Consider the following 24,327-nt stretch of genomic DNA (forward strand, 5'->3'; position numbering starts at 1 on the left):
AAAGCAGCAGCCACCAAGTTCAGTTCCTGGCTGTGCCTTGTACCAGCTGGGTGACCTTGGGCAAGTTTCTTAATCTCTCAGAGTGAATATTTATCTGAAAAGTGAGGTTAATGATTTCTAAATGCTGGTTTCTTGTGAGGATTGTAGATAATGCATGTAAAGATCAGAATGTGCTCAAAAAACATAGGAAAAGCATGATCAATATCATAGTTTTTCTACATTTTTATTTTCTGTCTTGGTGAAAATTTTGTGATTTTACAGTCTTAGAACACATGGAACCATTATGTGTTTCACAACCCATAGTGGGTTGTATACTTGTGACAGTACTATCATGTTTCCAACAATTACACTCTGTTGCTTTTTGCTTTGGGAAGTTGGGGAAGTTTTGGCCACTCCCACATCTTGTTCCACACACTTGTCAAATAACAGACACTGCTATGATGGAAATCAAATCAGAGTGTTTCAAAGTTCTCAGCACATGCCAAAGGGTAATGGTAACTCTTCCTGACCCAGCTTAGATCTCCAGTAGGTCTGTGTTAGTGTCGTAGGTGTGTTTTTCATGATCTTCCAGCTTCATCCCCCATTATTCCTGGGGCAGGGAGCTGGACAAACACAAATGGAAGAGCAAGAGTGAGATTAACAGGAAAAGACAATAAAACTGCCAGCACACACTGATGTTAAAGTTGTCTCCTTGTCCACAAGCCAAAAACCTAGTAAGCCTACCCTGAAACAGCTGATGAAACACAGGTTTGGGAGCAGGGGCAGGGAAGACTACTTTGCCACTGAAATAAGGCAGCATGATCCATCCTACTCAGTTTTGTGAGTACTGTTGCCGTAGCTACCACATAACAGCTTCTAGTCCCTCCCTTGAGTCAAACTCTGGCACAGGTGCATCCCTGGGCCACATGCCTGGCCCCAGCAGCAGAGGAGGCTGGGACAGTCAGTATCTAGCATTTTCAGCTACTGTAAGTAGAGGTAATTATCGCCCCCTCATAAAGGCTTATTAGCTAGGACATTCCCTGAATATAGGAAAGGGTTCAGATGCCAGGCAGACAAACCTAATAATAAATGTCCAATACCATCCACAACAAAGAAAGATACCATCAAAAGAGAAAAATAAGAGCATGTTGGGTGATCGCCTATAGGCTTATTACATTTCTGTCATTTTACACATTGAGTTAAAGATCCAAACACCAAGAGGTCCTTTGGTAGAGAGATCCTGGTTGCCTACTGAACATTTCTCCCTTCTCCCTTAGTATCAGAGCCCTATGTTCTTAGGGGTAGTAATGTACCCAGCTAATAAACCACATATCCCAGCCTCCATTACAAGTAGGAGTGGGTGGCTAATGAGCCGAAGCCATTGGTTGGGGCTTCTGGGGAAGCTCCCTAAAGGTGCTGTTTTGCTCTTCACTCCTTGCTTTTTTCCCTGCCCAGGACACAGAAGCAGTGGCTAGAGCTCCAGTAACCACTTTGTATCAATGCAGCAATCCTGATACTGGAAGCCAATTGCCAAGGATGGCAGAGAAGAGATACAGAAAGCCTCTTAATATCTCATGACCTGTCGAACCAGCAGCCTTGGACTACCTAACAACATTCCTCATTCATATGCTGGAAACATATATGTAACCTTATTTAAGCCATTGTTACTTTGAGTCTCTGTTACTAGCAGCTGAAGGTAAGGAAGGCAAGTCCTTAGGGATACCAGCTGTCTTCAGTGGTTACACGAGTGCTTCTCTTCTAGTAGTCCAAGATGGCATCATCCTCTGGTGCATAGGAAAATCCCAGGAATGCACTTGAGGCCCCAGAGCTGCTGGCCACAGTGTCGGGAGTGCAGCCAATGGACTTTGACACAACTTCCTGGGTGAACTCTGGGTCAAAGTGTTTCAAGTCAGCAGGTCCTGCCTGTGAATATAAACCAATGGTGAGATGGGAACACTAGGGTCAGAGCCGCCAAAGGAACCCACGAGCCCTGAGAGCAATGTTAGGCCTCCCCTCTGAATGCCTTGCAGACACCCATCTTTAGCTATCACTTACCCATGTGTTTACATTAATCATTTTATTCCAAATGGTCCACTAACCATATATCAATTCCTCTAACCTCCTGGCACCCTGCCTGCTTCACATCAACCCTCAGACAAGTCTAGTCAACATACACTTACTGACTGTCTATCAGCCACTATTCATGGCACTGGGGACACAGAGGAACAAAATAGAGTGGGCCCCGGCTCTCATGGAGCCTATATTATGCAGAGGGTAGGAGGATTGATAATAAGCATGTACACAAATAGACAAATAGACAACCTGGGTTGTTGACAGGCCTTATGAAGAAGATAGAATAGGGTAATATGGTAGAGAGTGACTGGCTGCTTTCACTGTTTTGGAGGAAGACCTGTGTATGAGATTGTAGAAATGGTCACAAATCCTGCATTTGCCATCCAGAGGTAGAGTCCATCTCTCCATACTTATAATATGGGTTAGCCATGTGACTTGTTTGGGGCAATCTGTTACCAGATGTGGTTCAAGCAATGGTTTGAAAGATGCACATTGGGAGTTGTTCTCTCTTGCAGCACTTGGAACCCCAGGCCACCTCCTGAACAAGCCCAGGCCAGGTTGCTGGACTACGAGAGGCCTTAGAAGGAGAACCCAGTCTCCCCAGCTGCTGGCCAACTCCCAGGCATTTGAGTGAGGCACCTCTAAACCACTGACATGAGAGAGCGCAGCAGAGACTAGCTGGCCTGGCCCAGGCCAAAAAAACTCACCCAAACAACCCAGAGAATTGGGGCAAAATACAAAATTGTTTTAAGTCACGTAGTTTGGGGGTGACTTGTTATGCAGCATGAGCTAACCAAATTAGTCTCTTTGTGAAGAAGGCACAGTCTGTGGAGAATGCTAGGCCACCTGGGTTTTCTGAAGTAAGCAGGTGAACAGGTGGAAGGGTGTACGTATGTGCTTGAGTGTGCAAGCCTTAGGTTGCAGAACCAAATAGACCATGATTTCCAGCTTCTTTAAAAGGCGACCAGGCACAGCGGTCTCAGTTCAGGGCTGAGAGTTCCAAGACCAGAGTGTAGATCCTGGCCCTGGCTCTTGTTAGCTGTGTGGTCCTAGACAAGACAGACATTATCTGTTTTCTACAAATGATATCGATGCTAAAGATACTTATCCAAGTCCTCACAGAGGTGGGTAGGTGGCAGAACCAGGAATCCACACCCAGCGTGTCTTAAAGTCTATTCACTGCATTCTGTTACCTCCCTGTCTAGTATTTTTTATATTGGTCTCTTTCCAGGGTGTATGTTCAATATTATCCTCCGGGTCTTTTTTACATTCCCAGATAAAGAAATTTTTCAGGTACCTGGACTGAGCGTAACCTATCTGACAACCACTGTCAAGAATCTGGAGCTCAAAGATACGTTCATGAGCGGGTAATTGACGAAAGGCCAGGTGTAAATAGCGAGTTCACACTGCAGTGTTGATATATGCAAACTACATGGATGGAAAGGGCTTGACCCTATTGGACACTGCAGGTGGCTGAGAGACCCTCCAATGTCCGCTTCGAATGGGGCTCCTTTCATGCATACTACCGCTGCTAATTAACATTCAAACACTAACTGCATTCACTATAAATCAAAGAAATATAAGTTAAAACAATATGAGATACCATTTTTTACTTAACAAATTTGCAAAGTTAAAAACAATGAACTGCACATGTTGCAGAGACAGACAAGAATTCTCCAGCAGATGCTGCTGGCAGGAAGCTGATTCTCCTCCCCACCACACAGTTAAAGCAGTAGGAATCAAGAGCCTAAACAGTTATGAATCAAGAACCAAAGGGCTCCTGGCTGGCTCAGTCTGTGGAGTGTTGACTCTTGATCTTGGGGTTGTAAGTTCAAGCCCCATGTGGGGTGTAGAGATTACTTAAAAAAAAAAAAAAAAAGGAGCCTAAAAGTGTTCACATACTTTGACCTGACAATTCCCCATCTGAAATCCATCTTAAGGGAATAATCAGAACTCTGAGCAAAGATACATGCTTAAAGAGGCACCTGCATGGCTCAGTGAGTTAAGCATCTGACTTCGGCTCAGGTCATGATCTCATGGTTCGTGGGTTTGAGCCCTGCATTGGGCTCTGTGCTGACAGCTCAGAGCCTGGAGCCTGTTTTGGATTCTGCCCCAATGCAATGTTTTGGATTCTCCCTCTCTCTCTGCCCCTCCCCCACTCGTGCTCTGTCTCTCTCTCTCTCTCTCTCTCTCTCTCTCTCTCAAAAATAAATATTAAAAAATTTTTTTTAAAGACACACACTTAAAGGTGTTCATCAGTACTTTATGATAAAGAAAGAATGGTAGTAACATAAAGCTCACCATTAGGAGCATGGTTGAATAGATTATGTTACTTAACAACATAGGGTTTAAATATTATGTAGCCATTTAAAATGATACTTATAAAAGTTTTACATGATTTGGGGAAATAATGACATAGTTTTTAGCAGAAAAGAAAAAGTAAGGGGAGAAGATACCTCTATGTATAAAGTATGACCTGTGTAAGAAACACAGAAAAAGACCGTAGGGAACACGTCAGCAGTAGTTTCTCTCGGGCAGTGAGATAATAAGCTTTTCCTCCCTGTTGCCTTAAACTCTGTTTTATATATTTGCTACAATAAATACATGTCATTTTTATTATCAGGAGAAAAAAGGTGAAAGACAGAAAAAGACATTTTTATAGGGCTTGGTTCTGTCTGGGTGTGCTATGTGACAGACCACTTTCTTTCTTTCTTTCTTTTTGAGGTTTAAAAAATGTTTTATTTATTTATTTTGAGAGTGGGGGAGGGGCACGGGGGAGGGAGAAATCCAAGCAGGCTCCACGCTGTCAGCGCGGAGCCCAACACAGGGCTCAATCTCACGACGGTGAGATCATGACCTGAGCTATCAAGAGTCAGATGCTTAATGGACTGAGCAACCCAGGTGCCCTGAGATTTTATTTTTAAGTAATCTCTACAGCCAGCATGGGGCTTGAACCTACAACCCTGAGATCAAGAGTCACACTCTCGTCTACTGAGCCAGTCAGGCGCCCCCAGAGAGTGCTTTAAACAGCAATGAGGATTATTGGTGTTGAAAATGAAGGAAGGGCTGTGTGGCTCATCACACAGAGCTGGGCTGGAAGTCGGGACTTCTGGGTTTTGGAACCAGTTCTGCCTCTAATTCACCATGTGGTCTCAGACATATCATTGAGCCTCTTGGGCCCTTGGTTTTACCACCTGTAGAAAGAGGGTTGGTCCAGATACCCTCCAAGCTCCCATTAGCCCTGGGAATCCAGAATCTGGAACATGGTGACCTCTTACCACATTTGGGTTGAAGGGTGGAGTCAGCCTCTTGTGGTACAGGTCATCCCAGTTTATGGGGCTGAAGAATACATGGTTCTTTATCTCAAGCTGCAGGAAGAAGGTGCTGATCAGTGTTCCCCATAGCACCCCTCTCCACCACCCACCCCCATGTCCCAGATCTCCAACTCTACTGGCAGTTGGCTGTCAAGCCATAAAACCTTTATTGGGAAAGTAACCTGCACTTCTGGCTGGTTTCCTGGGACAAAGGGGTGTTTTGTAGCCAGGCCTCTTCTCTCATCTAGAACCCAAACCCTTCTCCCCCAGAGCATTTGTTTATTCACAATTATTTACTGAGCACCTACTCTGTGCCAGCACCATGGTATGCTTTGGAGGTATGTCCATGAGTAAGATAGCAGGACCTGCCCTTGGGGTTCCCAGGGGCTCTTGCAACCCCACCCACTTGCCTCAGTGCATCTCGATTCTTCTAGAATACAAACCAAAGGAAAAGATTACATCAAGTCAGTAAGGAAGGTAAAGGAACTAAAGCCCCAAGAAAAGCTACAGTTTCCCGGAGACCCAGAATTTAAGACTCAGCCTTGGGCATGAATCACTATTTCTTTCCTAATCTAAGCCAATGTAAGCATCAAGTGCCTCCTATCCCAGCAGGACCCTTTCCCGATCTGTGTTTTGCAAGGAATGATTCTCCAGCTCCCTACATCACACCCTCCCCACCCTGTGGACTTGTTAAAAAGCCAGATCCATGATATACTGAGTACCCAAGAAACAGATAACACTGGTTGCCTTTAAACTAAGGAACTGAGTCACTAGAGGAACTTTTTCTGAATATCCTTTGAATTATGATCTATGTGAATATACACCTTATTTGAAAAATCATACATATTTTTTAAGATGCAAATTTCCACCTGGAAGAAGGGGAACAGTGTTCATCAAAGTCTCCTTCTTTAAGCTGGCCAGGGATGGGTAGACAAATGCCCTAAAGATTGTTACACTTCACAGCATCTGGCATGTGGGGTACAAATGCTTAAAAAGCACTTACTATGTGCCAGGCACTGGCCTAAGTGCTTTGTATATATTAATTCACGTGATCTTTGTAGCAGGTATGAGCTAGTTGCCATTATTGCCAGTGGGGAAACTGAGGCTTAAAAAGAGAAATTTGCCCAAGGTTCTACAACCAGTAAGGACTAGTAAGGTGGAGGAGGGATCTGAACCCAGGTAGTCTGTCTCATAGTCTGTGCATCGCAACCACTCTGCCAGAAAGAGAAAGCAAACTTCCAGGGAGAAATGCACTGTGGTCTTCCTCTTATAAATTCAAATGGTCTTTGGTTGACTGGAGAATGTAAGATTATTTTTTAAGTGCTACTTTAATGAAAAAAAAAAATCATGAACTCATTGCAGGAATGGACAAACTATTCATCTCTATATCCTGAGTGCCCAGCCTGGCACTGGCACAAAACAAGTCCAGTCCTCTCTCTGCACAGAAGCCAGAGGAATTTCTTAAAACTGAAATTGGGTCTTACCACACCCCTATTCAAAATCCCCTAAAGTGTACTATGCTTCTTGTTTCTGCCACAGGACCTTTGCACATGCTGTGCCCTGTGTCTGGGATGCCTCCTCTCAACTCTCTGCATGAGTGGTTCCTCTCATCCTTCAAGTCTCAACTTAATTGTTACCTCCTCAGAGTGGACTTCCCTCACCATGCCAGTGTGAATTCACTCCCTCTCATTATCGTCTATCTTGCTTCATTTACTTCCTGGTACTTGTCACACTCCACAATAATTATACACCATGATGTTTGTTGTCTGCCCCCCCCACCCCAACTTAATAAAGCCAAGGACCCAGCCCATTGAATCCCTAGCACCTAGCTTGATGTCTGGTGCATAGTAGGTGCTCAGTAAACATTGGCTGAATAGAAGAACCAAACTAAAGGAAGTAATTAAGCAGCAGCAGCTGTGAATTTCCAGAGGAAGGAATTAGCAGTGCCTGGTTTTAGAGGGCAGCTGGATGCACACCACTGTGCTTCCCAGCCGCTTCTGCAGGATGCTGAGCGCCCTGTCAGGGGCCAGTGGTCCACTGGCAGTTCACCTACAAAGTCTGATTTGGAGCCCAGCCGCTGCCTCTGGTCCTTGTGGAGAAGGCCTTGCAGGAGGTCGCAGGCGGCCACCGTCTGGCCTCCTGGGATCTGTAGCGGCTGGTACAGAATATTCTCATACATCTGGGACACGTCTTGGCTGTAGAAGGGTGGCTGGTGAGAGAGAGAGAGAAGCTGGAGGCTCATCCACGCCAAAGTAGGGGGAAGGTCTCAGGGAGTGTTGGAGCAAAGCCAGGTAATGGAAAGATTTAACCAGACTGTGTGTTGTGCAATGGCTCACATGGCAGATCGAAGAGAGACAGAGACCTCTGGGCTTCTGGCTGCTGGGAAGGCTGAGAAGGGACCTCCCGGGAGCCTGCCCCATCCCACCTCTCTTACCCCCGCTTGTGCACCAACTCTGCACTTTGCAAAGTTAACACTTCCCCCCTTGTCATTCCGGCCCACCCCTCACAGCCGTCTTTGAAGACAAGCAGTAATTTGTCGATGAGAACACAAGGCTCAGAGAGATCAAGCCACATGGCCAGGAAAAGAGCCAGCCCCAAAATGTGCCCAGAGCCCACTCTTTCCTGGTGCTCTCCACCCCCACCTCCTCCACTGGCTCTTCTTTGTCCTGACTCCACAGAGCCTGTTCTTTCACATCCCCCGAGCTCTGTTGACAAAGCTGCCCTGAGCAATGCCTGCGCTGGGGTGAGTCTACCCAAGCCTCCAACTAAGCAGGCAGCTTAGAATGGGGGCCCAGGGCTGGCTCCACAAACTACCATCCTTGGGATCTTTCTGGGCCTGTTTCCCTCTCTGTACATAAGAACAGCTCCATTTCCTATAGCGGCAGCCTCCAAAGGCTGTTTCAAGGTGCCAAAGTGTGTGTGTTGTAAAGCGCTGAACTAACATTACTGAAAAATATACATAATCCTCACATCATCTTTTTTAGCTTGGAGTAGAGAGCGAGCGCTCCTTCGGTTCCTTGAGGAGCCTGAATGGCCACACAAGGCAGAGATCCACCCCCAAGGGACCGAGCCGCAGGTCCCTTGCAGATGTTTACACCCTACTCACCAGGCCTTGCAGCATCTCGTAGAGAACTGCCCCCAAACACCACCAGTCCACCGCCCGGTCATAAGGCTCTTTACGGAGCACTTCTGGAGCCAAGTACTATTGAGAAGAAACATACGTTATCTAAAGACACTCAGCCTCAGTCTCCCCATTTGTTTTATTTTTATTTTTAAAAAAATTTTCTTTTTTATATGTTTATTTCTTTTTGAGAGAGAGAGAGAGAGAGAGAGAGAGAGAGAGAGAGAGAGAGAGAGAGAAATGCAGCACAAGCAGGGGAAGGGCAGAGAGAGGGGGAGACAGAATCCAAAGCAGGCTCCAGGCTCTCAGCAGTCAGCACAGAGCCTGATGTGGGCTTCAAACTCACAAGTCATGAGATCACTACCTGAGCTGAAGTAGGATGCTTAACCCACTGAGCCACTCAGGGGCCCCTCAGTCTCCCCATTTGTAAACAAGGCACTGGGAAGAAAAGATCACCAAGGGTTGCTCCTGCTGTGATATTCACCTGGCTGTGTGCATATGTTCATTCAGCATCCATTTGTCAAAGGCTTACTCTGTGTATGACCCTTTGCCAACGTGCTGGGGACATAGGGAAGATCAGGCAGGACTGCCTTGTACAGTTGTATATGTTGTGCACCATACAAAAGTGCTAGCCAAAAGGAGACAGGGGGATGCAAGCCTGGCTGTGATCAACTCACCAAGCCATAACCCTAGTATAGGGCTATATCTGGCAACTTTATTAATATTTAATGGGGTAACTTTTTGTAGTGAATCTGCCCAAGGGGGTGCCTTTATCTAATTTGCGCAAAGCATCCAATCGGTGTCCTGGGAATAGGAAAGCCCTGTGAGTACTCACAATGCATTGGGGAGACTAATGGTAAAGTGTTAGTAAACATGGCACGTGCTTGTACTGGAAACCGTAGAGAGATGGATAGGAATCGGGAAAGAAAAGGTGACACTCGAGTTCATATTGACAGATGAATGTATGTCACAGAGCTGTGCCTTCCAACGAGAAGAGGACCTGAGGCATGACAGTGTTTTCTGCCAAACCCAAGGGCTTGGCGACCTCTTAGCCTGACATCTCTGCCATGAGGAAAGGGACAGCAACAGACAAAGCCATTTTGAGAGACTGTGTGGGTCTGGGAAGGGCAGGAAGTTACACAGACCTGAGCCCTATATAGGGCTCATTTAACCTACTAGAACCTTGATTTCCTCCTCCATAAAATGGGGTTCCAGGATCTCTCTTTTAAGGTTATGTGCTAATCTGTGTGGAATATGGTACATGTGTAGGCCTTAAACAGTGGTCGCAATTATCGTTATTCTTGTCTATGCTTTCTGGCATCACAGCAGGGGCTGAGTTATGGAAGAGATGACATGTTGGGGCCACATGTCTCCTGCACAAGCCAGGGTGTCATATGCCCTGCTCCTTGCCGCTGACAATGTCCAAGGAAGGGATGGCTGGGCTGTCAGGCTTTGGGACACCAGCTCTGTCCAGAAGACATCCTGCCATATACAAACACAGACAATGGCTCCTGCTCGGAGTAGTCACCTGTCCATCAGCTGTCCCAAAACCAAATGGAGGAAGCCCAGCTGAGATCTGAGATCCAGATTTTCAAGCATATGGAGAACAATAGAGCCGCTAAAGTCTTGTCCCATGTCCCATCAGGAGGAGCTTCTGCCCTGCGGCCTCTGCCTTCTAGCCCCTACCCAGATATCTGTCAACTAGGAAGTCCTTTGCATCCCACGTCCAAGGGTGGGAGTTCAAGGAAAGATTTTAACCCCAAGGCTACAGGGAGGCCTTGGCAGGACAGATACACATGTAGGAGCTACTGCTGAGACCAACAAATTTGAGCCCTCCAGGTTCTTGGTGGATGGCAGAGGGAGACAGACCAGTGTTTTACATTCCCAAGTCCTGATCTTAACTGTCAGGCCAAGCCCTCCTGCTCCACACGGCCCTCACCCTGTGGGGCAGTGATGTCCCATACGGCAGCCACTTATTACATGTGGCTCCCGAACACTTGAAATGAGGCTGATTTTAGCTGAGGTGGACTGAAAGTGCAAAATATGCTCTGGATTTCAAAGACTTAGTTAGAAAAAAGGAATAAATGATCTCAACAATTTTATATTGATTGTATGTTAAAATGACAATATTTTGTATATATTGGGTTAATGAAAACGTACTACTAAAATGCATTCCATCTGTTTCGTTTTAATTTTTATTTTTTTTAAATGTTTATTTTTTTTAGAGAGAGAGAGGGTGTGAGAGCACACGCAAGTGGGGAAGGGGCAAAGAGAGAGGGAGGGAGAGAATCCCAAGTAGGCTCCATGCTGTCAGCACAGAGCCCGATGCAGAGCTCAATACCATGAACTGTGAGATCATGACCTGAGCCGCAATCAAGAGTTGGACACTTAACCGACTGAGCCACCCAGGTGCCCTTCTTTTTACTTTTTTAATGTGGCTACTGGAAAACTTTACATTGACTATATGGTTTTCATGGCTATTTCTATTTCTATAGGTCTGCATTGCTACAGAGCTTCACCACCTGCTGGCTGGGGCCCAGCAGCCCCCTGAGCTGGTGCTGCCGTTACACAGATGAGGAAACCAAGGCAGAGTGCACAGCCAGATCAGGGCAAGGGCTTGGGTGAAAGGCGTGAGCATTCTTCCGCCCCTGCCCAGTGTAACCTGTTGGTTCTAAGCAGGAGTTGAGGCTCAACCACTTATGACTTGACCTCTGACCTCCCCTACAAGGTTTGGCTTACCTCGGGGGTGCCACAGAACGTGGATGTGGTCTCCTCGGGCTCTACACCCTCCTTGCAGAGGCCAAAATCCGTCAGTACCACATGTCCCTGCAGGGGAGGGGGGGCAGGGGCAGGAGAGTGGTCTAAGCTCAAGGTATGGTCAGGCCTAACCCCAACGCCCAGGTAGTATACCCCAGGCCAGCAGCTACGGAGACTTATGCCTCTGGCGCTGGCTATATGTTCCACTGGATGCCAGGAGCAACACAAGGGGCAAGGTGGGGAGATAGCATTCCACTGTCTGCTCCCAATTTATCACAGACTCAGCCATGCTCTACAACAATGGCAGCCCCATGAATGTCCTTGCTGGAGGGGTCTGGTGGTAGCAGCTGCCCTGACAGAGGGCTGGAGACTCAGAAAGCAACTGGGCAGCTGGGCAGAAGAGTGGCTGGTGGAGGGTTTGGAGACAGTGGGTAGCGTGGGACTCTGCTCAGATCCCGTCTTTAGGGACTGTCATGCCCATCCCATCCCCTCCCCCTGCCCCCCGACTGGTGGGACACTGCCTTCTCTCAAAGTTATGCCCCTCCCAAGGGGCAATCCACACCCAATGACAGGTCAATGCAGGGACACAAAAGCCCAGCCTCCTCGTCTTAATTCGGAACAGTTCCAAAGAGTTGTCCCAGCTGGGGCCCTCGCCACCCCTGTAAGATCACCTGAGGCCTCCTCATCTGCAACCACAATGCAGGATAGAGGCTTCCACCTCTATCCAATCTTGCCTCCTCACCCCCTTAAAACCGAATCTCTTAGAGCATTCCCCAGTAACCATCTGCATTCAACACTCCATCTGTTTCCAGGGAACCCAGTCTAGGACATGGAGAGACTACAAAATCCAAGAGCCTCCACTTGGCTCCACCCTTGCTCGTACAGACCTCATATACACACACATGCACATGCACATGCGATGTGCACTTACATGCATGTGCACGCACATGGGTACACATGCACACATACTTGAATGCATCCCTACCCATATGCACGCACGTACAATGCATGCATGCACACTTGTAAGCACATAGCACACATGTGCACCTATGCACACACACATACACCAACCTGGCAGTCCAAGAGAATGTTCTCTGGTTTCAGGTCCCTACAGAAAACAAGAGGAAAGAGCACTGTAATGTCTCAACCACTTAGTGAGGAGAGTTGGGACTCTAGAGTCCTGGTGGGAGGACTATTCATGGAGGCTCTCAAACATGTAGAGGGGGAGACCAAGGAGAATGGGCACTTGATCCTAGCAAGGAGGATCCCTACTCCCACTGCTGAACCATCCTCCTTAGACAGAGGACCAAGTTCACTGGCGTTTAATCGGGACCTAGGGGTCCACACAACCCCTGGCATTTGCAGCAGACAGCCCAGGCCTGGCTCTGAGCCACAGGCAGGCCTCACCTGTAAATGATGTTGAGGGAGTGCAGGTAGCCAATGGCGCTGGCCACTTCGGCGGCGTAGAACCGGGCCCGGGGCTCTAGGAACCGGCGCTCCCGCTGTAGGTGGAAGAAGAGCTGGAGGGGAGGAGGTGCATGAGAAGGTCTCTAGGTGGGGGGCTCCAGCTCCTAGAGTGCAGGGTGGGGGGCAGCTGGCCAAGTCACCCCCTCTGTGAGCTGCAATGTACTCAGATGAAAAAGAGCATGCTGGCCCCCACCCCATACCGTAGTTGTGTGTGTCCAAAGGGTCAGCAGGAGAGACTAATTCACATGGACTGACAGGTGCTGGGTTTCAGGCTCCAAGCCAGACCCCTTCACAACTCTTATCTCATTTAATCCTCATGACTACCTTCCAGGTATCAAATATGATGCCAGTTTCACCTAAGAGGAAAGTGGGAGGGGCCAGGTGACTTGTCCAAGTTCATGTAGCTCATAACTGACAGAGCTCCCATTTGAACCTGGGTCATTCAAAGATGTGTTTTTCCTCCCACCTGGGCAGTAAGATTATTATAGCTGTCAAACTGAGCCCAGCCTAGATCTGTCCATGGGCCAATTGCTTTGGTCTGTTTTGCTGGCCTAGAAAGGCCTTAGCTGCACCAGGGGACTTAGGGATGCAAAGCAAGAACTCTTCTCTTTGGTATCAGGCCAAAAGTCATGAGGTCACATAGACAACATCTGGGGTCACTTGCTCAGAGAGACAGAGTAAAGTCCAGGATGGAGCCCAGTTTATCCCAGCTGTGCTTCTGGGTCACCAGGTGACCTCAGGTCTCAATTTACCACAGGGACCACCCCCACCCAGTGGCCTGTGGTATAAAATGGGGACACTGGAAATCTTGACCACAGAGTTCCACTAACACTGACTTTGCCCAGGTGCCCTGAAGAGTGTCTAGGCAGCTTTGCGTGGGGCAGTCAAGAAATGCTCATGGCTGGGAGCCAGACAGACTTGCATTCAAATCCTGGCTCTGCTAGGTACAGCAGGCTGGGTGGCCTTGAGCAAGTGAGTTACCTCCCAAGCCTCGGTTTCTTCAGCTACAAAATGGGTCTGTTGTAAGGATGAGGTGAGATCATTCCAGAACCTGATACACAATGGGCATGTCAGAGCCAGCCCAGGGGAGGCTCCCTGTGGGGGCACCCACCTCTCCCCCATTGACATAGTCGAGCACAAAGTAGAGCTTCTCGGGCGTCTGGAAGGAGTAGCGTAGGCCCACAAGGAAGGGGTGCTGCACGCTCTTCAGAAGCACGCTGCGCTCCGCCATGATGTGGTTCTGCTGTGGGGTCATAGACAGGGGCCCATGTCACAACCCAGCACAACCCCTTCTACCCTGGCACCGCCCACACAGCCTCACTGGTGGGGGTTGCTGGGCCCAGGGCCTTCTCATGCCCCTGCTCAAATAACGGCTGTGGTTCCTTATTCCCCCTCAGAGCCAGGCTCCTTGCCTACTAGCCAGGATTCTAAACGGATCAGCCTCATTCCCAGCCACAGCACGTAGGTACAGCTCCAGCCCCAGGGGTCAGAAACCCCTGCTGCCCTCCTCTGGGTGATAAGGAAAGTGTATATGATTACTACATTCATGCTTTTGTTCATGTTGTTTTCCCTGCCTGGACGTCCTCTTTTCAGACCATCAGAATCCTACGTTCAAGGCCAGCTGCCAGGCCACCTCCTTCGCAAAGACCTCCCCCATTTGCCCTCTTGATGTCCTTGTTATCATTAATTCCCTCGCCCAAGTCCTCTGATTGATATTCAAGCCTCTCTCAGGGCCTGTTCTATCCCCCTCATGGGGTTGGCATTAAAGAGACTCAAGTCAGCTGAAGCATCTAGAACTCCGGGATGGCTGTGGCTTTGAGGGGCCTTTGGAGGGTATCAAGTGTGCCCCCGACACTGCACAGATAGGGAGACTGGCACCTAGACAGGGCGGAGGACTGCCACGGAGCCCCGAATTCCCCAGGCAAAGGCAGAGGGCTGGGACCTTCCTTCTGAAGGTCCTATGGGTGAGTCGATTGGCTTGCCCTCCTTGAGAAAGGTCAGCACCACCTGGCTGCCCCCTGCAATGACCACCACTGCACCCAGCTCCATGGGTCCTTCAGAGTTGGCACCCAAGAGCTTGGGAAACCACCTTAGCCTAGGAACAAGAAGCAGGAGGGGAAATGCCCGTGTGCAAGCTTGGATACCTCTTTCTTCTGTAAGATGGACTTTTTCTGCAGCACCTTCACTGCGTAGAACATCCCGTCAGACTTGCGCTTGGCCAGTAGCACCTGAGCAGAAGCACAAATGCAAGGCCCCACAGGGGACCTACTCCTCTGAACTTCTTATTTCTCAGGAGCCCCCAGTTCTGGCCCCACGTCCATGATTCTGCAGGCTGTGAGCTCCCTCTTTGCACATGCAAGTGACAGGCAGAGGGTGGAGGAGGCCGGGGAAGGGAAGACCCAGGCCTCCCAGCCTCACTGTGTCACTCACCTTGCCGTAGCTCCCTTTGCCAATGACTTTCAGGAAGTCAAAGTCGGTGGGCCGGGCACTGGGAGAGGGGAAAAGAACACGGGTCAGTGTTTGTGAATTTGGGAAACCTGGCTCCTGAGATCGTATCCAGGCTTCTTTTTAACTTTGAAGCTGGGGAACAGAGGTCGCTTTCCAAGAGCCAAGCCTCCTCACCACTGAAGCATGCCATGATCTCCCAGCCAAGAGGGCTTCGAGGACAGGCCCCTGCCCCTGGGGATCCAGTCAAGCAACCAACAGGCAAGTTGGGGAGAAAACCGGACACAACTGTATAGAAGACAAGGGATCTGGCCCCCAAAGCCCGAGAAGGGCCTGAAGGGTGGGGAGCTGCTAACAATGCAGACTTTGGGGTACATTTCAGGCACAGGGCTCATCATGGGCAAAGGCTAGGGAAGTAGTGGGAGATAAAGCAGGGGGACAGTCCTGGGTCCCAGATGGCAGAGGGTCTTGGCAATAGACCAGAGAACTTGGATTTTATTCTCAAGGAGAAGGGAGCCAGGTACGAGGAGAGCCAAGGAGGAAGAAAGTTGCTTGAGAGACCAGAACTTACTTTGGGTTGGCTGAAGGCCCCAGGTTGACGTTCCCATTGGCCCTTGAGGGCTAAAGATATTTACAGAAAAGTTATTAAGATCATCAGGGACTGTGTTAGGATCCTCTGCACCTCCCGTTTCTCTGGCCTAGGCCCTGCTCCCTTCTCTACAGGCCTGCTTCCTTCCTTCTTTCCACTCGTCTACAAACCCATCCACCATCTCACCTGCTCCTCCTAACAGCCTTGGGAGGCTGCTGACTATTGTGCCAATTATGAGGGTGAGGAAACTGAGACCCTGAGAAAAGCCATCCAAGGACTTACAGGCAGCTCCACTGGCATTAGAATCCAGGGGTCCTCAGGGCCAATTGTGTATCCCATCTTCTTCTTGAATCTCTTGCCCAACTCTATGCCCTACTTGCCCTGCAAATTAGCCCATTTCCATGAGCTCACAGTGACCCCTGTCAGCCCCCCAGTCCTGCTCTGTGTTGGCCCACCAGGCTGGCCTGTGCGTCCTTAGGCTTCCTCCAGTGTGGGAAGAAGTGAGCCCCCTGGTGGTGGGTGGGGGAACCAAGACTCACTCACCTGAGGACTGGGGCTGCCTGCCGGGCTAGAGTCCATTCTGTAACCGTGATCAGGTGGGTTCTGGGGGCACAAGGGGGACCAGGCATGAGAGAGCTGTTGTTGGGGAAGGAGCATGACCTGTCTAGAGTTTCAGGCGCCGCTGCACTGTCCACCCCTCCCTGCCCCTGTGCACCTGCCATAGTCTGAGCATCTCCTACCCGAGGCCAGTGCCCCCTGCATGGGAAAAGAACTGAGCATCTCTAATCAAACATTTCTAATCAAACATCTGGACCCAGCATCTCTAATCAAACATCTCAAGAGAGAGCCAGGGAGAATGGCCCATGGTATCCCTCCCAAGCTGAATCTTTTCAAGGGCTTGGGACAGCCAGGACAGTAAGATCCCTGTGAGCCAGGGCAGATCCAGAAGTCTAGGATGGCCAGGGATGGAAGGACCCTTGCAGAGCATAAAGTCCCAACCCTTGCCCCCCTTTCACAGGTGGGGAACCTGAGGTCTAGAAAGGGGTTCGCCTGGGGCCACACAGTTTGTGAGCGACAGGCTGGGCTCCCCAGGCTCCCAGACAGGCATGTTGTGACCCCAAATTCCTGTGGACACCCTGGGCTGGGATCTGTGTCATATTGACTATTATCTCCCTGCCACAAGGACTTCTACCTAATGCCCCTGGAATGCCAGCTGCCCTGGGGGCTTTGGGCCTGAGCCATGAAGAGACCCAAGCCTGGCTAGTGTCTGTTTGAAATCAAATAGTGAAGAGTGTGACCACCTGGTCTAGGCAGCTAGGAGCACAGTGTTTTCCTGCCCCCTGGCCTGCAGGATGAAGGAGGCTGGTGTGCCCAGGCCCTGGCTCAGGATTCCCAGTGCCCCACAGACTCACCCCTGTTTGGAAGGCCAAGGCCAAGAACCCAGATGCTCATGGAGGCTGCCCGCTACTGTATATCCCAAGACCCCAGCCTTGACCCACTGTGGGGCCTGGGCTGCAGCTTAGCCTCGCTGGGTAGAAACCACCCATCTTTACAAGGCAGGATCCTACAGCAACCACCCCATGGCCTTCTTGGGAGCTGATGAAGTGACCACAGGGGAAAGGAGGGAATCGCCCAGCCCAGGCTGCTCCAAGAGGCCCAACCTTGTGGGGCCCTGAGAGAACGAGCTGGAGAACTGCCTGAGAAACGTAGCCTGGCTTCAGCCAGTGCCCCAGGGTTCGGGCTCCCCCAGGGGGCCCACCACACCGCCACACCCTGTCCTGGGCTGACCCTGTAGGCCCCGTTGCCAGGCCCTGGCCTCTCCAGCCCCACGTACCTGCACAGCCTGAGGAGATGCCCCGGAGGGAACCAGCAGTTGGAGCCGGAGGACAGGCAGTGGACAAGAGAGCCTCTCTCTGTTCTCCCAACAAGGGCCGAAGTGTCTGTGCCTGGCGCCGGCCCTGCCCCAGCGCCCAGCTCAGAACTCCCAGCAGCAGCAGAGGGCTGTTGATGTCACATGGGATCCAGCAGTGCTTAAGATGAGACCAGAGACCTCTGTTCCCTCAGGGACATCGCCTCCCCCTGGAGGGTGGGTGGAAGGGGGTGGGCAACAGCTGTAGGAATGCCCTGCTGACGCTTGGGGCTTTTTAGAATGCGTTTGTGTGGGGGTCAGGCTGTGTGTGTGGTGTGTGTGAGTGTGTGTACAGGTGTTTCGTGCATCGATGTGCTTCAGTGTGTCTGGTGTATCTGCGTGTCCCTGCACGTGAAGGCTTTTGTGTTAGTGCGTCTGAGTCTATGTGTAGAACTGCATGTGTTCTGCTTATTAGTGTGAAATCAATGTGACCGTGTATTTAATCTTGTCAGTGTGTCTGTGCATCTGTAACTGTGTTCTCTGTGTGTGTATCGATGGGCTTCTGTGTAGTGAGTCAACATGTCGGTGTCAGTGTGTATCTTTATATATGTTGATATGTTGTATGTATGTGTGTGAGTGTGAGTCTGTGTGTGTGTGTGCAGATGAGTATAGGTGTCAATGCATGTGTATGACTGGATGTGTAACCACATGTGTATTTATAGGTTATTGTGTGTTCATATTGGTGTATATTAGTGAGTGTGTGTGTGTGTGTGTGTGTGTGTGTGTGTTTGTATAGGGGACTTGTCTGTAAGAAGACATACTTCCTGGGGCCTACCCAGGCCTGGTGTAGACAGGCCATCATAAGGTTCCAGAGACCTCAATCATGGCAGCTGAGAGCTCTTTGCCTCCTGAGAATCTACAGATGTTTCAGAGCATAGGTATCTGCCTCAATGCAGCTGGCCTTGGTCTTTGACTGCCGAACACTTGGCCATTTGGGCCCTTCCTTGCTGGCTGCTCCAGGACTCTGGCTTACTGTCTCCAGGGCAGGACAGGTCGGCCCAGAGCTCTCCAGCTTTGTGAGTGATAGGAAGCAGGGTCCCAGTCAGCACCCTAGCTCATGAAGGGCTGGCTGCATGGTGCAGTCATTAGGTACTCGTGGGGTCCCTTCCTCTCCCCAGGAGATCCTGAGGGTTGTTCTGAGGAATGAAAGAGTTGACAGGGCCCGACCCAGACCCTGCCTTTCTGGAACTTTCTGTGTGGCAACCATATGCTACACTTAAGCCTCTGTGATTCACCACAGTGGAGGGATCCATAGGCTGGGGCTAAGAAGGTTGGACAGAAAGGGACCTGAGCCCAATGGCCTCGGTGGTTCTCTCTGGGCTCCGAAGAGCAGGAGACCTGAGGGTGGCAGCAAAAAAAGCCAGAGTGAACAATATCAGAGTCTTCCATCTTTCAACCACACAGAAATGTTGAACCAATACACAGATGGGCAGGATGTCATGTTGACAAAACACATACCCAGAACAAGGACACTTCTTCTCAGTGACAAGACACTGATGAGGCCTTTATTCAGCAGCACTGTTTTAGAACAGGAGAAGAATAGTGACCATAATCATAACTGAAATGCCCGGCTCAGAGCACGTCAGAAGACCCACTGGCTGTAAAACTCCCTCTCTTGACCTTACGTCCCTCTCCAGACACAGTTCTGCTTCTCTGTTCTCCTTTCCAGTTAAATTCCTCAAAAGAGTTGTCTGGACTCAGTTTACACTCCTTCTTTTCTCTCTTGAACCCATTCCAAAGAGGCTTTAATCCCAGCACTCCACAAAAGCAGCGGGCCCGTGACCTCCGCATTCCAGAGCCAGTGGTGGCACACCGGTCTTCCCACTTGGCTTTGGGATCGCCTGGTTTTCCTTCCACCTCACCTCTTTCTCCATCTCTTCTGCTGGATTTGTCTTCTCTTTTGCCACTGGCCTATCCCCATAGTCCCCAGATCTCTATCTATACTTGTTTCTGAGTCAATCACAACCAGTTTCATGGCTTTAAGTACCAGCTATACACTCCACAATTCCCAAACTTGTCTCCCTAGTTCCGACTCTCTCCTGCACTAAATCTGGGTTTATATCTCTAACTGCTCCCTCAGCAGCTCACTAGTTGGGTCCCTGGAGGCACCTCACTCGTAACACATCCAAAACAAGAGTCCTGGCTCACATCCCTTCCACTCGGCCCCACCCTGCCCCTCTGTCAGTCTTCCATCCACCACCTGCTCAAAAGTTCAAGCTGCCAACTTGGAGTTCAATCTAGAAATATGGCACCCTCACCCACCTCCAGTCCACCATGAATCCCCATGAGACTCTACCTTCAAATTAAATCCAGAAAGCACTGCTACTCGCCAGTTCTGTTGCAACCTCCCTGTCTGAGCCACGGTCACCACTTGGCATGGACTATTGCAATAGCTTCCCTACTGTCTCCTGACGTTTATCTTTACCCTCTACAATCTTTCTCCACCCAACTCCAGAGAGCCACTTAAAAAAAAAAAAATCTAAGTGGATCACATGAGCTGGCTGCTCAAAAACTCTGGTTGCTTCCGGTCACACCTAGGATTAAAATCCAAAGTCTACCATGGTCTGCAAGATTCCGTGAGACCTAGCTCCTATCACCCTCTCCACCTTGGTTCCCATGCTCTCCCTGTCACTACACTCCAGCCTCTCTGGCTTTCTTGCTGTCACTCAAACACACAGAGTGCCTTCTGGCCTCCTGCCCCTGGCATTTACTTTCCACTCCATCTAGAATGCTTTTCCCCCAGACTTCTGCATGGCTAGGCTTCCACTAATATCCCAGAGGCCTCTGCTCAAATGTCACCTCTCAGAGAGGCCTTTTCTGAGATTATGAGTGACTGAATACCCTGGTTTGTCTGGGACTAAGGGTTTCCTGGGATATGAGACTCTCAATGCTAAAGTTAGTACAGCTCTGGGGCAAACCAGGATGGCTGGTCACTGTACAACCCTACTCCCACCCACTCTTGATCCACTTTTTCTGCTTTGTGTTTTATTTTATAACACGTACCATGCTGACACCTTATCATCAACTCTTTGTTTTCCGTCTTAAACTAGAACATTGGCTCTATAAGGGCAAAGACCTTTCTTGTTCACTGTTGAATCCCCAGCACCTAGATAAGGACCAGCAATATGATCGGTGCTCAGTACGTGTTTGACTAATGAATCAGGAACGAGCTGATAAGATCGATTATAGTACATATATAAGGTGGAAAATTACCCAATTGAAAAATAATAGCTAAGCCTTTGTAAATCAAAACGGGAATATGTGTGTCATACAATGTCAAGCAAAAAAGGACTTTTCAAAATGATAGGTATATCAGGGATACCATCTTTATAAGAATGTGGGGCACCTGGGTGGCTCAGCGGGTTGAGCGTCTGATTTTGGCTCAGGTCATGATCTCGTGGTTCATGGGTTTGAGCCTCATGTTGGGCTCTGTGCTGACAGCTCAGAGCCTGGAGCCTACTTTGGATTCTGTGTCTCCCTCTCTCTCTTTCCCTCCCCTGCTTGTGTTCTGTCTGTCTGTCTCTCTCTCAAGAATAAATGAACATTAAAAAAAATTAAAAAAAAAAGAAAAGAAAGACATGTATGTGCAGATACATTTGTGTGTAGCCACCAAAAAAGGCTAGAGGGTTGTGACCCAAGGGGACAGTGGGTTAGGCTAATTTTTGTATTTGTACCTTTGTGTAAAATGTCTCAAGGTGTTGCTGTTCACTTAATATTGCAGCACTAAGGCCTGGGGAGAACTCTGACATGTGCACTTCCCACCACACTCCCATTGCCTTGACTGGTACTCACACCTGTGCAGCTCTCAGCCTATGGCTGCTATCACTCCTGCAGCATAGTCTTCTGATGCCCAGGGGCTGGGCATCAATACCTTCTCCTGACTATTCAGACCTATAGAGACCCCTGGGAACTCCCAGGGTGTGGCCCAAGTCCCTCCCTGAGCCCCACAAGCCCGCCCCTTCCTTCTAAGTGTCCCAGCCTAGACTTGCATGCCTCTGTCCCACCAGCTCATGGACCTGCTCACTCGTCCTTGGGCCTGCTGGACACAGTGAGGGTGGGGGTCACACAGTTCCCTGTCCTTGGTGCACTGCTTTGACCGTTCTGGTCTTCTCGGCTAGCCCTTTGCATTCAGCCTCATATGCTTTCCCCAAAAGTCTTGCCAGATCATCCCCTGGCCCCGATCCCATAAACTCTTGTCCCCTTCTTTGGGCCCACTGCTGTTATTACACTTGTCTTCATTCTGCTGGAATTTATTCATTTACATGCCCGTCTGCCCAGTGCATACCAATGACATACCAATAACAGTGCAACCAAGGGCCAGCTTGGTCTTATTTTGTTCCCACAGCACCAGGGGTTAGAAACCATCATTATCCCTGTTTTGAGGAGGAGGAAACTGAGGCATGGAGAGGTGAAGTGGCTTGATCAAGACCCCTAGCTAGTAAAGGATCTAACTGGAACTTGAGCCTAAGTAGTCTGACTCCAAAGCCTGTGTCCTGGAATTTCAGGAAGAAGTTAGGAAGTTAGAAGAGGAAGGCATGGGCTTAGAGGGAAGGAAGTGAGGGTATAAGGGATTAGTTAGGAAGAAAGGAAATCGGGTGGCCCAGGAGGCAGAGAGGTAGTTGAGAGGGAAGGAAGGAAAGGAGAGAGGGGAGAAGAAGCTAGGAAGGAGGGAAATTAGGAGAGAAGAGAGGAAGGCAGGGACAGTTAGGAAAGAAAAAGGAAGGAAGGGAATTAGGAAAGACGGTGTTAGGAAGGAAAGGGAGGAAACTGGTAGCCAGAAAGGAAAGGAGCCAGGTACCTCGTGTGTCAGCTTGGCAGCCCAGCAGGCTGGCAGGCAGGGGTCCTGCTCATGCCTGAGCCTCTCACCTGAAAACTCTGGGTCCAAGCTCAGGTCCTGGGGAGCAGTCCTGGGCACAGCTCTGCCCTCCTGTCTCTCGGCATGGTCCGTTTGACCTGAAACCCAGTCCTGACTTGCCGGACAACCTTCCCAGCCGGGAGCGACCTGTCACCCACTCGCTTGGCTCCCAAACCAGCGGGGAGCTGGTTGCAGGGCCTTTCGTTACTAATTAACTCTGGACCTGAATCAAGATGCCCAGCTGTACCCACTGGCTTCTAGACAGGCCCTGCCCCAGGGACCCTCTGAACTTTTAAGAGCTACTGTACAATTCAAGTTGTGTGACCTTGGGCAAGTGACTCCAGCTCCCCGAGCCTCATGTGGATTGGTGAGGATCCTGTGTGTCCTGCCTCACAGGGAGGGTCTCTGAGGTCCCTTGCCACATGGTCACATTTGCGTTCTCTGAAATGGCCCCCAGGTTCAGCCCAAATGCTAGTCTCCCACATAACCTTCCCTGACTCCACCAGCTAAATCACATCCCCTTTCCCTTAGTGCCTGGAGGACTGGCCATTGAAAGGGCTTGTCTCACACAACAGTCCTCTCCACCCCTTCCTGGAAGGGGACCACCAGCCTCTGCAGTTAGCCCGTCCCCAGACACCTCTGGGGATGGACGGCTCATTCTGTCCTGAGCCAGCCTCATTGCCTGAAGACTCTGGCACACCCTCATGCTGAGCCAAAATCTGCTGCCCAGAGCTCACCTGCTCTGGCACCACTCGGGGAACCGTCCTGGGAAGAGAACTGCAGCCGAGCTGAGCCCCTGTTCCACTCTGCCCTTTGGAGACCCGAGGCTCAGGAACCAGGGCTCAGCCCTCCCCAGCTTGCATGGAAGGAAGGCTTTGTCCTGGTTCATCTGCAGCTGCCCAGACTGAGGGTTCTAACTCAGGGCAGGGGCAGGGCCTGGCCCGCTGCACAGGTGAGAAAAGTTCTGCCCGGTGAGCCCTCCTCAGTTGGCACCTCAGGGTCTGTCACGCAGCTTCCTCCATTGCCTTTTCATTAGCATGTCAGCAACTTCTAACTCACTCTAGCGCCTGAAGGCCCGGCTGCTCTGATGTGCCCTGGGGTGGCCCTGCGTGCCCTCGTCCCCACCGTCAGCAGCACACACAGCACCAAGCGTCCAGCCTCCGCCCAAACAGGGGCTGTGGCTTGCCCACATGCCAGGAGCAAATCAGGGCCCAGCCCTGGGTCCTGCCCCCTTCCTGAGCGGCCCTGCTTCAGCTCCACCAGGCTCCTCCTCCCCCTGCATTCCCAAAGCTGGTTTTTAACAACCCCACAAGATGGTTCTGCATAAACCGTTTTGAAAAATTCCAGCATGTAGAACATGGAATAAAGTGAAATCTTCTCCTCTAACCCATCTTTAATCTCATTTCCAAAGTAACTGCTGTAAACTAAATGGTGACCACCCTTTTGGACCTTTGTCTACAACCTATGTATCTTATACTAGTTTTCCCAGAAAAACAGGCCGTACTATACATATGCATAGCAACTCACTTTTTCTCACACACATCTTTCCATGTCAACACATAAGAGATTTGGGGCACCTGGGTGGCTCAATCAGTTGAGTGTCCGACTTCGGCCCAGATCATGATCTCACGGTCTGTGGGTTCGAGCCCTGCGTCGGGCTCTGTGCTGACAGCTCAGAGCCTGGAGCCTGCTTCCGATTCTGTGTCTCCCTCTCTCTCTGCCTCTCCCCCGCTCATGCTCTGTCTCTCTCTCTCTGTCAAAAATAAACATTAAAAAATTTTAAAAATAAAAAGAGATTCAGTTGTTTTTTTTAAAAAA

The 24,327-nt window shown here is 49.9% G+C and overlaps 1 protein-coding gene across 4 annotated transcripts; it reads right to left on the reverse strand.

The window, feature by feature from the left end:
• Window positions 1-207: 207 nt before the first annotated feature.
• Window positions 208-24,085, reverse strand: SGK2 (serum/glucocorticoid regulated kinase 2). Of its 4 annotated transcripts, none has more exons than XR_006300739.1 (15): window positions 22,521-24,074; window positions 17,580-17,824; window positions 16,289-16,348; window positions 15,728-15,777; window positions 15,142-15,199; window positions 14,856-14,939; window positions 13,823-13,954; window positions 12,652-12,764; window positions 12,316-12,352; window positions 11,227-11,313; window positions 8,473-8,568; window positions 7,420-7,575; window positions 5,331-5,420; window positions 1,648-1,902; window positions 208-602 (listed from the first exon to the last, which is right to left on the reverse strand). XR_006300739.1 is itself a non-coding variant. In XM_043602333.1 (15 exons), exons 3-14 carry the CDS (start codon window positions 16,322-16,324, stop codon window positions 1,738-1,740), a joined length of 1,101 nt encoding a protein of 366 aa, XP_043458268.1. In that variant the 5' UTR covers window positions 16,325-16,348; window positions 17,580-17,824; window positions 22,521-24,075; the 3' UTR covers window positions 208-602; window positions 1,703-1,737. The 4 variants fall into 4 exon arrangements, 3 of the variants coding, with proteins under 3 accessions (XP_043458268.1, XP_043458270.1, XP_043458269.1); XM_043602333.1 differs by having other exon boundaries at window positions 1,703-1,902; window positions 13,823-13,951; window positions 22,521-24,075; XM_043602335.1 differs by lacking the exon at window positions 22,521-24,074 and having other exon boundaries at window positions 1,703-1,902; window positions 17,580-17,719.
• Between the last annotated feature and the right edge of the window lie 242 nt (window positions 24,086-24,327).

This window comes from Prionailurus bengalensis, chromosome A3, assembly GCF_016509475.1.
Source record: "Prionailurus bengalensis isolate Pbe53 chromosome A3, Fcat_Pben_1.1_paternal_pri, whole genome shotgun sequence".
Classification (NCBI taxonomy): Eukaryota; Metazoa; Chordata; class Mammalia; order Carnivora; family Felidae; genus Prionailurus; species Prionailurus bengalensis.

Coding starts and splice junctions, on each gene's coding strand:
- SGK2 (XM_043602335.1), bottom strand. CDS start 16,324: ATGGACTCTAGCCCGGCAGGCAGCCCCAGTCCTCAG. Junction 15,200..15,727: donor GGGCCTTCAGCCAACCCAAA/GTAAGTTCTGGT, acceptor CCCCTCTCCCAG/TGCCCGGCCCACCGACTTTG. Junction 1,903..5,330: donor CACCCTTCAACCCAAATGTG/GTAAGAGGTCAC, acceptor TTATATTCACAG/GCAGGACCTGCTGACTTGAA.